This window comes from Leguminivora glycinivorella, chromosome 24 (genome assembly GCF_023078275.1).
Source record: "Leguminivora glycinivorella isolate SPB_JAAS2020 chromosome 24, LegGlyc_1.1, whole genome shotgun sequence".
Lineage (NCBI taxonomy): Eukaryota > Metazoa > Arthropoda > Insecta > Lepidoptera > Tortricidae > Leguminivora > Leguminivora glycinivorella.
In genome coordinates this window covers 801,607-814,462 of record NC_062994.1, presented here as the reverse complement: position 1 = coordinate 814,462, position 12,856 = coordinate 801,607, and the positions used below count along the sequence as shown (strand labels likewise).

General features: G+C 43.4%; 1 protein-coding gene across 1 annotated transcript in view; it reads right to left on the bottom strand.

Annotated features, from left to right (window-relative positions):
- The window catches only part of LOC125238719 (CLIP-associating protein), a 106,214-nt gene that overhangs the window by 20,626 nt on the left and 72,732 nt on the right, over positions 1-12,856 (bottom strand). The window contains exons 22-26 of the mRNA XM_048146133.1: positions 12,561-12,695; positions 11,725-11,909; positions 3,824-3,940; positions 2,230-2,348; positions 1,573-1,703 (exon numbers count right to left, since the gene is read on the bottom strand). Of these exons, the coding sequence (XP_048002090.1) occupies positions 1,573-1,703; positions 2,230-2,348; positions 3,824-3,940; positions 11,725-11,909; positions 12,561-12,695 (687 nt within the window). The remainder of the gene's footprint in view (positions 1-1,572; positions 1,704-2,229; positions 2,349-3,823; positions 3,941-11,724; positions 11,910-12,560; positions 12,696-12,856) is intronic.

The following is a 12,856-nucleotide window of genomic DNA, read 5'->3' as shown; positions in this document are numbered from 1 at the left end:
GAACTAGTGTTGGCCTTCTCGTCAAAAGTTAAGAGCTATACAGAGTAAAATAATAAATAATAACATCACCGTCCCCCATGATGAGAATCTCGTGAAAGCCGAGAAGGACAAGTCCAGTAAGTACCTAGACTTGGCTCACGAGATAATCACCATGTGGGATGTTGATTCAACGATCATTGTCCCGATAGTCGTTTCAGCGAACGGTCTCATAGCGAAGAGTCTCGACCAACATCTTAAGAGACTCTCGCTAGGTGGCTGGATCAAGGGCCAGATGCAGAAGGCGGTGATCTTGGACACGGCGCGGATAGTCCGACGGTTCCTCTCTCTGCAGCCCTAACCACCGGCAGCTTGGGCCCTGCCCCGCTGCTGGCGGCACCCTAGGTTAGGTTTTTTTATAATATGTTTATATGATTTTATATTGTTTTGTAAATGTTTTTTTTTATTAGCCTCCCACTGCTGGGCAAAGGCCTCCCCTTTCTTTCTCCAGTCCTCACGGTTTGATGCCCGCTCTTGCCAGTATCTGCAAAATACGTCGAGGTCGTCCCGCCATCTCTTTGGTCGTCCTCTGCCCCGGCTAATTTGCGGTAACCACTCAGTCGTCACTTTGGCCCACCGTTCCGGGTGCATCCGGCAAACATGCCCTGCCCAATCCCACTTAAGTTTGGCTGTCTTAGCACCCATACTGTTATACCAGTTTTAGAGCGCAGTTAGGTGTTTCTAAATGTTTTTATATTTTATTTTTATATACATATTGTAAAATACCTAGCCTAAGAGGGGAAATAAATACTGAGAATAATAATAAATATTATAGAAATTGGATACCGTTTTATTAGGCAGGGGTCCGGTTTTTTATCCATAGCCCAGTATTTAGTCCATCACTTTCATCAAAATAGACCAGTTCATTTTAGATGCCATTAACTCTCAAATAGTCCTTACACTCATTTCATTTCATTTCATTTATTTCATGCAAAACCATGGTTACAAGAGGTGTTACATAACATAAATTAGGTACATGGTCACCCTGCAAGGGCGTAGCACTGTCTTATAGAAAACTAGCTTAAAACTAAAAACTTTACATGTACAATAAATAAAAGAATATTATCAAGCTGTGAAAGTATTACATTACGCGTACATTGTTATTTTCCGTCAATAATTAATAATATTTGTTTACAATTTTCCACTTTCAGATTAAAATTATGACTTAAAAAAAAACAATAATAAAAATAAGTTAAAAATAAGTTAAATGTCAATATTTATAAAAAAAAAAGTCAATTAATTAGTGCTAGAGCGAGGAAGTTAGATTGTCATCAAAGAACTCAGTAATTGTATAATAGCATTTTGAAATAAGTAATTCTTTCTCTCTGGCGGGTGTTGCCTCTGCGTGTCCCATGACACGGGCAAGGGCAACATCCGCTCGGTGTACCCCTTACATTTCATTAAAGTGTCAAAAGGGGCTCTACGCGTTGGCTTTGGCCCCGCGCACGCCTCCCAAAGGTCCGGAACACCATTGTTCCGTTATGGGATAGACATAAATAATAAATATTATAGGACAGTTACTGGCAAAATACTCACAGGCACTGGGTTACAATCGTAGAGGGCAGCGAGCGCGCGTCTAGCATTAAGCCTGATGTCCGCCGCGCGGGGATCTTGCGCATGCCCCGCCACTTTCACTAAAGCTCGACCCGCCACGCCTGTGGCGCCACCTACACAAAACAAAACTTTAGCTAAAAAAGGCAATCATCATCCTCCTTGCGTTATCCCGGCGTTTTGACACGGCTCATGGGAGCCCAGGGTCTACTAATCCCAAGATTTGGCGTAGGTGGACCGATTTTCATGAACCATGGCTAAGAACACTCCCGACTAACTTTCAGACAAAAAAAAACTAAATCGAAATCGGTTCATCCGTTCGGGGCTACGATGCCACAGACAGACAGACACGTCAAACTTATAACACCCCGTCGTTTTTGCGCCGGGGGTTAAAAGTAGTACATTGTGCAACAAGGGGAGGAAGTTGAATATTATTCGAGTTAGTAATATTCATACTTCCCGAGTTACACACAATGTTTTTCATCACACTCGCAATATAAAAATTTGGAAATAGATGTAAAAAAGCTAAGTACGGTACAAGAAATTTCAATATTCCCTTGGGAGAACGATTTTTCTATAACTCACGCTCCGCCTGCGTGCAATAGCACATTTAGAGTGCGGGTGTGATGAGAAGAATCTTACCTTGTAATGCCTGCGCGCAAGCGTTGGGCGTGCAATAGTCGTGCGCGAGCGACGCTAGGAATTTCAGCGCTGCCGCTTTTGTCTTAGTTGTCGGGGCGGTCGCGCCGTCCGCCAAAAACCTGCACAAATTACATTCTTATTACATATATTTAAATTAACCTGCCTGAGCCTGTGTGGTGACGGGTTAAGAATTTCACCACCCCCTTTCTTCCCGTGGGTGTCGTAGAAGGCGACTGTGGGATATGGGTTAAATTGTGGCGTAGGCGAGAGGCTGGCAACCCTATCACTGCAATGTCACAGTTTCGTTTTCTTTCAACCCCTTATTTGCCAAGAGTGGCACTGAAGCTTTAGTAGTTTCATGTGTTCTGCCTACCCCTTTATGGGATACAGGCGTGATTGTATGTATGATTGTATGTTTAAATTAAAGGAAAAATGGAAATTCACACCTCCGGCAGGACTCGAACCTGCGACCTCTGGCACAGTATAACCACGACTCAGTAGTATCTCCGGCAGCGGCGACGCGAAAAGTACCTACTGCGTTCGAAAGCACGTGGTTGAACAAAATTACTATCAATGTTACTCGACATCACAGACCAACCCCTATAGACATCCATTACAAGACGACTCGCGGTCGCCAGCCTTCCTAGTATTTGCACTGATATAAGCGCGGGCGCTCGCCGTGCCCGATCAGTAGCGACCAAGTAACAGACCCGAAAGCAGCGCGTTTTTCGCAATAAAAAAATTGAAAAAGGGTATTTTGATGCCTTAAAGATGTCCACCTGTAGTGTGAAATGGTGTGGAAAGGTAACAAGAAGCTCAAATTTAAAAACAGACGTCATTACATTCCACATAAAAGTCATATTTATAATTTATTCAGAGCCGACATAAGTCAACTTACATTGGCCACTTACGCGTCAGTAGAGGGACAGTCCCTTTCATCTGGCGCGACTGCCCGCCGTCCTTGAAACGGCCAATCACAGCGCGCTTAACACATTCCCCGCCCGCTCCTCGCACTGGCACTGGTGACTCGTATCGCGAACAAAATATACAAGATTGCTACTCTATAGGAGGTTCTCGGTGCTCGACATCATCCAAAGTAAGAAATTCTTTCAACAGTCATCTTTTGCTCTCAGAGACGTTTCTGAAAACCCCTTATTCGATGGGATACCTACGACGTTTCATAACAGAGTTCCTATGACCACCTTTCTGCTCCATCATCAGATCAGCTCCATGATACCATAATATTGCGTTGTCACGTGATTTACATGTGTGTAAAATTTCAGCTCGATCGGAAACCGGGAAGTGGGTCAAATTTAACTTCTACGTTTTGACCCAAACTAACATACTAACAAGGCAAAAGCTTGTAATAAGTTTTACGGTCTAAAAATTAAAATTTTGAAAAAATCCCGACCGCGACATAGTGGACCGATTTTCATGAAACATGGCTAAGAACACTCCCGACTAACTCAGCTTTCAAACAAAAAAAACTAAATCGAAATCGGTTTATCCGTTCGGGAGCTAAGACAGACACACACACAGACAGACAGACCCCGTCGTTTTTGCGTCGGGGCTTAAAAATGGATGTGAACTGTACCTGAATATGTTATGCAGCTGCAACTCGGGCGGAAAACATTCGTGTATAACATCAAGCGTCTTCATTATCTTGCTTTGTACGGAGCCTAGGATGTCCGTGCCTAACTTCATTAGTAACCTGCGAACAAAACGACAATTTTAGTACTAGGTAATTCGAACCACCAGCATGTGCATACGAGGCACACGTCACAAATTTAAACCTGCAGCACACCTCGGACACTGGCGATCAAATATATGAAAGAGGCGCGTTTCTAGCACACAGTCTAAGCTCGTGTAGGTGAACGCGTACCATGCTTGTATGAGTGAAATATGACAGGTCGACTGTTCGCGTTTTTGACAGGCGGTAACTGTGAGGCAACCGAGAGGGGGTGGGCGGCACTTTCAGCGGGGAGCGGGAGTGGCCATACTGTACGATAGTACTCTTTATTATACTGTGCCTGCAGCGAGAATGTTAGGTTTTGATAACGGAGCAGCCATCCCCAACTCCAACTGATTGCGAAGATGTGAATTATTTGTTTTGTTTTATAATCTGTTTACTCTCTAATTGTCATGTAGTATTAAAAAAAAAAATATTGGGGGACACCTTACACAGATCAACTTAGCCCCAAACTAAGCAAAGCTTGTACTATGGGTGCTAAGCGACGATATACATACTTAAATAGATAAATACATACTTATATACATAGAAAACATCCATGACTCAGGAAATATCTGTGCTCATCACACAAATAAATGCCCTTACCGGGATCCGAACCTGGGACCGCGGCTCAGCAGGCAGGGTCACTACCGACTGAGCCAGACCGGTCGTCAAAGTTAATTAAAAGTTTTATTCGATAATAAATATACATTGACCCCTAAAAAAAATAGTACTTGCTTTAACCGCTGACGGTACTTTTCTTTCGACAGTTCATCAAGACAATTCCAGAAACTAATCCTAAGTTTTCATCACAGAGGAATAAGTAAGGGAAGTGTTGTAACTACATAAATACATCAGTAAATGAGGGTTATTTGTAGTGACATCTAGCGACAATCACGCGTCAAATAGCGTAAATTATCAGTACTATCAGACTATCAGAGAGACTTATATAACTCCGTATAGACCGATAAAGTCTAAGAAAAAAACGTATCTCAGTACCATACAGAAAAAGGTACGGTGGCCTAGATGGCATTACACCTTTAGGGTACGCTCAACTAGATGGCGCTAATATTAATATTTGACATTTTAAAACGTATCCAATTAAGAATATGGGTCAAATTGTCAAAATTGAGGTTCAAAAGTTTTAAGCCTGTGTCAAGAGATGGCAGTCTATGCACTGTGATTACACATTTTACTTCGACAGTAACTCTTTATAATACTCGATCCTCTTTGTTTGTACTGACATCTAGCGACAATCACGCGTCAAATAGCGTACATTATCAGTACTATTCACAGTATAATAAATAATACTATCGTACAGTATGGCCACTCCCGCTCCCTGCTGAAAGTGCCGCCCACTCTCGGTTACCTCACAGTTACCGCCTGTCAAATACGCGAACAGTCGACCTGTCATATCTCACTCACACAAGCATGGTACGCATTCACCCACACGAGCTTAGAATGTGTGCTAGGAACGCGCCACGTTCATATATTTGATCGCCAGTGTCCGAGATGTACCACTATTCGATACTAGGTGTCAACAGTGTCTCGTCTGCCAAAAAATTAATATTAGAACAGTTTACAACTTATATTACAAGCAGAAGGAATTGAAAACAGAATACTGATTGATTTAAACTTTCACGATTATTACACATCATTATTTTTAAAATCGGGACTTAATCGCGTATAACTACATATTAAACTGACCTCCAACGTTTCAAGGACGGCGTTGTCCCCGTGGTCTCGGAGAAGACTGGCTTGAAATGACATCAACACCTTCTGACAGCCGCGCGAGTTTTTCGAACTACCCGCACTTGGTTTTGATTATCAACTTGAACTGTTTGCGCACTAGGGATGTTACTCTGTCGACATACAACACTGACGATATTTGATTTAACGACTGTCGATATTATTTTCGGCTTACACTTATTAATGACAGGATTCCATGTGGATGAGATCCTAAAACCTTCGTCCCGATTGAAATTGCGATGTTTTTTGATTTCAATGGCTTCACGCACTTTTCTACTGTAGAAATGGCGTTCCGTGAAAAGGACTTGTTGTGTAATGAAACGCGGGTTGGATGACAACTGATTTTTATTAAATCTAGTTCTACCCACAACATCTTCCCCTTTTAAAGATTACATACTAATATAATCTACCCAACACCGGATTACATAACTTGCATAAAATTGTTACCCATACAAAGGTACCCCAATCAATAGGGTTTTGTTTTTAACATTTTAAAATGTGCGTACAGTAGTAACTTAGGAATACTTATTATATCGTACACTGATAAATTATATTGAAATACATAACTTTAAATGTCTTTTCAAAATTTAAACTATCTATATATAGAGTGATGCGGGACAAGACCTGGTTACTCGGCTATTTGTCCACCTTTTTTTCTTATTGTTATCATGGGAGAGTGTGACTCGACCACAGTTTCCTCTGATGACTCCGCAGAAGAGAAAGCGTCCATTGCAGGAGACAGTACCTGTTCCACATCACCCTCATCATCACAATCAGCAAGGTTTTGATCTGTAACAGGTGACAGGCATTTTATGAGATGTCTCCTATTACGTCTATATACTCCCCTTTTATTTTTTACAATATACGATCTGGGTGTAGTACTTTTTGATACAACATGTCCCCTAGTTCTGTAATTTTTGTCGAGGATAATAACATTATCGCCTTCGTTTAAAATTGGCAAGGCCTTAGATCGCTGATCATAGTACCGCTTACTTTTTTGCTGATTGGTCACAATCGCGTCATATTGATCGGATTGTACTGGTTTGGGCTGCAGCAGATCGCGGTGAACCGGCAAACGACACTTCAACATACGACCCATTAGCATTTGAGCGGGCGAGCTCAAGTTTTCTCGCGGCGTGTTGCGATAACTAAGTAGATTTAAGTTAATATCAGTATTACTTTGAATAGATTTTTTTAATATGTTTTTTACAGTTTGGACCGCTCTTTCACTTTTTCCATTCGCCTGCGCGTAATTTGGCGAAGTCGTTATGTGTTCAAATCCCCAATCCGCTGCAAACCGCTTAAAAACCCCGCTAGTGTATTGTGTGCCATTATCACTTATCACCTTCTCTGGAATTCCGTGCCTGGCAAAATTTTCTTTTAGAGCCTGTATTACTGCGGAACTCGTTAAATTGTTTAACTTTGAAACTTCGACATACCCTGAGTGATAGTCAACTATTATTAAATAATATTTTTTTAAATACTCAAAAATGTCTGTACCTACTTGACACCACGGCAATTTTGGTACCTCAACGGGTATTAATGGCTCTCTACTTGGTGCATTTAAGTGATCCTGGCACACTTTGCAGCACTTTACATACATTTCAATCTCTTTATTGACTCCAGGCCAAAATAACACTTGCCTAGCGCGTCTCTTACACCGATCAATGCCAAGATGTCCGTCGTGAATGACTTTGAGCATATCAGCTCGCATCGACTTTGGAATTAAAATTAAATTATTTTTAACTTCGTACCTATTGTTTGGCCAGCCCTTGTTTATGTAACTTAACAATGTAACAAGACTACTGTCCTTCGTGGTTTCCTCTTTAATGGCACTTAATTTATTTTTTGACATATTTACATTACTCATCAAAAGATCTACCTGATACCTAATACCTTTACTTACAGACTCATCGTATTTCTCAGGTAAAGACGCGCGAGACAAAGTGTCTGCTAAGTACATATATTTGCCCGGTTTATATGTGACTACTAAATCTAGTCCCTGCAAGCGTAATAACATTCGTTGCAGACGTACTGGGACGGACTCTAACGGTTTTTTAAATAAACTCTCAAGTGGTTTGTGATCTGTTTCCACAACGACGTTTTTCCTCCCATAAATATATTGGCGAAACTTTTCACAGGCAAACAAAATGGCCAACATCTCTTTTTCGACCTGAGCGTACCTGGTTTGTGTGTCGGTGAGCATGCGCGAGGCGTACTCCACGGGCCGCCCGCCCTGCAGCAGCACCGCGCCCAGCGCCACGCTGCTCGCGTCCACCGACAACACCGCCGGCTGCTGCACGTCATATAACGCTAAAACCGGACTTTCACTAATCAGCTTTTTTAATTTATCTAGCGCATTTTGGTGTACCGCGTCCCAAATCCAAACTGTATCCTTTCTTAATAAGCTAGTTAGCGGCTTAGTGTGCTCCGAATAGCTCGGAATAAATTTTGACAAGTAGTTAGTGGCTCCTAAAAAACGTTCTAAGGATTTCTTGTCGGTGGGAGACGGCATCTCAATAATAGCCTTCACTTTAGAACAGTCGGGTTTCATACCATTTTTGTTGAACACGTGACCAAGATACGTCACTTCTTCAACGCCTATCTTGCACTTAGATTTATTAAATTTTAAATTAATACTGCGCGCTTTTTCTAACAATGCAATCAGCCGTTCATCGTGCTCCTGTTTTGTTCTACCCCAGCAAATGATGTCATCAATAAAAGAATCAACCCCGTCCAGACCCTCAAGCAACTGCTTTATCTTGGCGTGGAAGACTTCCGAGGCACAATTTATTCCGAACGGTAATCTAGTAAACTGAAATCTACCAAAAGGTGTCCCGAAAGTGCAGAGGTCAGCACTGGCGTCATCTAGTTTTATTGCCCAAAATCCCGAGTTTGCATCTAGCACCGAAAAATAACACGCTCCGTTTAACTTTGAAGTTAACTCTGTAATTGTTGGCAACTGAAAGTGAGCACGACGAATAGCACAGTTTAATGGACGAGGGTCTAGGCATATTCTAATATCTCCATTTTTTTAGCCGCCAATACGATAGAATTAACCCATAAAGTGGGATGAGTAACTTTTCTTATCACGCCCAAGTCCGTCATCCTATTCAACTCGTCAAGCAACTTGTCGCGCAGAGCGAGCGGCACCTTCCGCGGCGCGCTCACCACCGGCGGCACGCTCGGGTCGACCACGATGCTATACTCCCCCGGCAAACATCCTACACCCTCAAATAAGTCACTATACTCATCTAATGTAACCTCATTAATCCGTTTTATTAATCCCATTTCACGACATGCTCGTCTGCCCAGTACGCTGTCACATGGAATATTGGCTATAGCAAATTTAATGGAGTATTTTTTATTTTTATGTATCCAATTTAAATGACATATTCCCTTAATACGTATTCTTTCATCACTAAAATTACATAATCTCACACTACGCTCGTTTTCTATGATAGAATCGCTATAACCTTTAGGTTGACACTTAACATGTCGTCGTGGTTGTTGGCTTTAGCCAAGAATCGCTTGTACGACAGTACGCTAATGTCGGCCCCGGAATCTAATTTAAAGCGCTCCGAACCACCGCTGTCGCGGGTCAAAGTTTCATACCAAACACGGTCACCGTCATCATCATCGGACTGACCTACAAGCGAAATATTTTTTATCACAGAGACGTAAAACAACTCACAATCGTCCTCGCCGCCGTCCGAGTCCTCCTCGCGTACCTCAATACCGTACACTTTTTTAATGCTTCGTGGCGCATTACACCGCCTGGCATAATGGCCATAATTTTGACACACATAACACTTCACATTCATCGCGGGACACGTACCCGGCAAACACTGCATACCGCAACCGTGACAACTCGCCCCCGGCGGCGGGTCCCTGGCGGCGGCGGCGGCGCGCGGGCGGCCCTCGGCGGCGGCGCTGGCGGCGCCCCGGCCGCGGCCGCGGCGGCCCCCGCGCGCACCGCGCTGGCGCACGCGCACCGCGTCCACTCGCGTCGGTCCCGCCTCGCGGGACTCTAAGCACCGGCTGCCGTCAGCCGACACCTCGTCGGCCTCGCACATCTTGATCGCCTTATCTAAACTTAAATCCTCGACTCGCAAAAGGCGGTCGCGTACGATCCCGTTTTTTATGCCGCAAACTATGCGATCGCGAATGAGCGAGTCTTCCAAAGACCCGAACTCGCATTTTTTACTAAGTAACTTCAGAGCGACGACGTATTGACCGATCGTTTCTCCTTGTTCCTGACTCCTTGTGAAGAATTGATATCTAGCCAATGTCAGATTTGATTTCACTCCGAAGTACTCATCAAATTTTTTGAGTACCGCTTTGACGTCCTCTCGGTCAGTCTCGGCGTCGAATGAGAGCGTTTGATAAACATCAAAGCCGTCTGGCCCTATCAAATTGATGAGTAGGCTAGACTGCACCGCTGATTCTTCCTTATGCACCCCAGATGCTTTTAGGAACAAATTAAACTGTGTTTTCCATTTCCGCCATGCGTCAGCCCGGCTGACGGGGCTGCCATCCAAACTGAGTTCCGACGGTGGTCTCGCGTGCTCCATATTAAAGTTACGCACTAACACTTAACAAAACACTGAAATACTACTTTTTAGCACTTATACACATGAAACGCGAACTGTAACTCAATTTAAATACAATTTAAAACACCACCGCTGCCACCATGTTGTGTAATGAAACGCGGGTTGGATGACAACTGATTTTTATTAAATCTAGTTCTACCCACAACAGGACTTTAGGGTCATGTAGTTCGATCCAGTGGTTTGGCCCTGACTCTAACAAATGTTCAGCCACGGCAGACTTGTTGACCTGACGATTTTAACCACCACCACCACCATAGAAGAAAGGGTAAAGGAGCACATCGCGGCTGTGAAAAATCGTCAGGTCAACAAGTCTGCCGTGGCTGAACATTTGTTAGAGTCAGGGCCAAACCACTGGATCGAACTACATGACCCTAAAGTCCTTTCCACGGAACGCCATTTCTACAGTAGAAAAGTGCGTGAAGCCATTGAAATCAAAAAACATCGCAATTTCAATCGGGACGAAGGTTTTAGGATCTCATCCACATGGAATCCTGTCATTAATAAGTGTAAGCCGAAAATAATATCGACAGTCGTTAAATCAAATATCGTCAGTGTAGTAACATCCCTAGTGCGCAAACAGTTCAAGTTGATAATCAAAACCAAGTGCGGGTAGTTCGAAAAACTCGCGCGGCTGTCAGAAGGTGTTGATGTCATTTCAAGCCAGTCTTCTCCGAGACCACGGGGACAACGCCGTCCTTGAAACGTTGGAGGTCAGTTTAATATGTAGTTATACGCGATTAAGTCCCGATTTTAAAAATAATGAGAATACTGATTAATACTATTGTAATATTAGATAAAGATTGGTGAGCATTATTTATTTATTTTATTTATTTATTGTTTTCATCGCAAAGGTCATGCCAGAATATGTGCTATTTAGATAAAGATTGGTGAGCATTATTTATTTGTTTTATTTATTTATTGTTTTCATCGCAAAGGTCATGCCAGAATATGTGCTATACTTATGTGCGAAATGTCATTTGATATTTTCCAGTCGCTTTTCGGCGCAGGAAAACAGCGTGAGGAAACCCGACTAATTTTAATGAGGCCTGGTTATGGTTGGAAGGTCAGATGGCAGGCGCTTTCGTAAATACTGGTGCCTACACCAAATCTTGGGATTAGTTGTCACGGACCCCAGGCTCCCTTGGGCCGTGGCGAATGCCGGGATAACACAAGAACGATCTTAAAAGCTGGCAGTTTAGCGCCATCTGCTGTAATATTAAATAATCACCTGAATTGAAGTTGATATCGTCATTAAGCTTCTGCCAATGAGTTTTTCTCCCGTGGGTGTCGCAGAAGTCGACTGAAGGGTATGGGTTATACCACGATGTATTTTCTTTCAACACTGATATTTAAGCAGTGTCATGAGCTCCGCCTGTCCCTTTTGGGAAGAAGCGTGGGTTTTACCTGAACAGCAGTTGGTACAGCCAGTCCTTCAGCTGCTGCCAGTGGACCAGCAGCAGTTCACAGACGGCGTCCAGCAGCAGGCTGAACACCTTAGTGTGTGCGTCCACGAACATCTTGTTGAGGAGTTCCGTGAGGCGGCGGAGTTGCGAGTCGGTGAGGAGGCGACCGGAGTTCAGGTAGTTGGCCTGTACGACAAACAATAAGCGTTTTGAATTAAAACATATTGGACTACTTAGAAAAGATTAAATTATTCTCATTTGAAAATATTTTAATTTGTATTTTTAAGTAGTAACATTACTATAGACATTAAATAAATGTCATATACAAAGAAAAAGTGACCAAGGCCTCCAAGGGTCCCGAGCTGGAATCGAACCAGCGTACTCCGTTAACCTGAAGAATGCCTGTAAAACCACTCGGCCATCGGATCACGAAAGCAAGGGTCGAAATTTCCAAGTATATGACACAATTACCGAAGGCTTATGGCGCCCGCCATCTCTGAGGTAGAACCGAAACTAGTTCGACCTCCTAACTGAATCAACACATGTGATTACGAGCTAGCGAAGAGAGATGGCGCTGCCTTGCAAATCTTAGAACAAATGAAATTATTCTCATTTGAAATTTTTTTAATTTGTATTTTTAAGTGTACTGATCTGGCAGGCCCAGGCGGAGATGGCGGGACGACCTGGACGTGTATCTCAGCGACTGGCCGGAAATCGCTCATAACCGGGACGAGTGGAAATCGAAGGGGGAGGCCTTTGCCCAGCAGTGGGACACAGTATAGGCTTTAAATAAATAAATAATAAGTGTACAATGGTTAGATAATACTGTAGGCTTACCAAGTGTGTGAGGCCGTCCTTGCGCTCGGTCCAGTGCGTGCTGGCGCACAGAGCAATGATCTCGTCGGCCGGGGGCGGCGGCGGCGGCGAGCCTTCCCAGCCAAGTCGTGATGCGGACCCTGACCACGACACGCTCTGTCAAAAAACATTACATTTTACTCTAGGGTCTACAAGACACAAAATCTGCGCGGTGTCCAGAATAGGCTAGTTTCCTACTAGTCAAATCAGCTTCTTTTTAAGAACTGTCAAAACGATTTGCTGATATGGAATTACTGAGGAGTGACGTCACGGTCAAT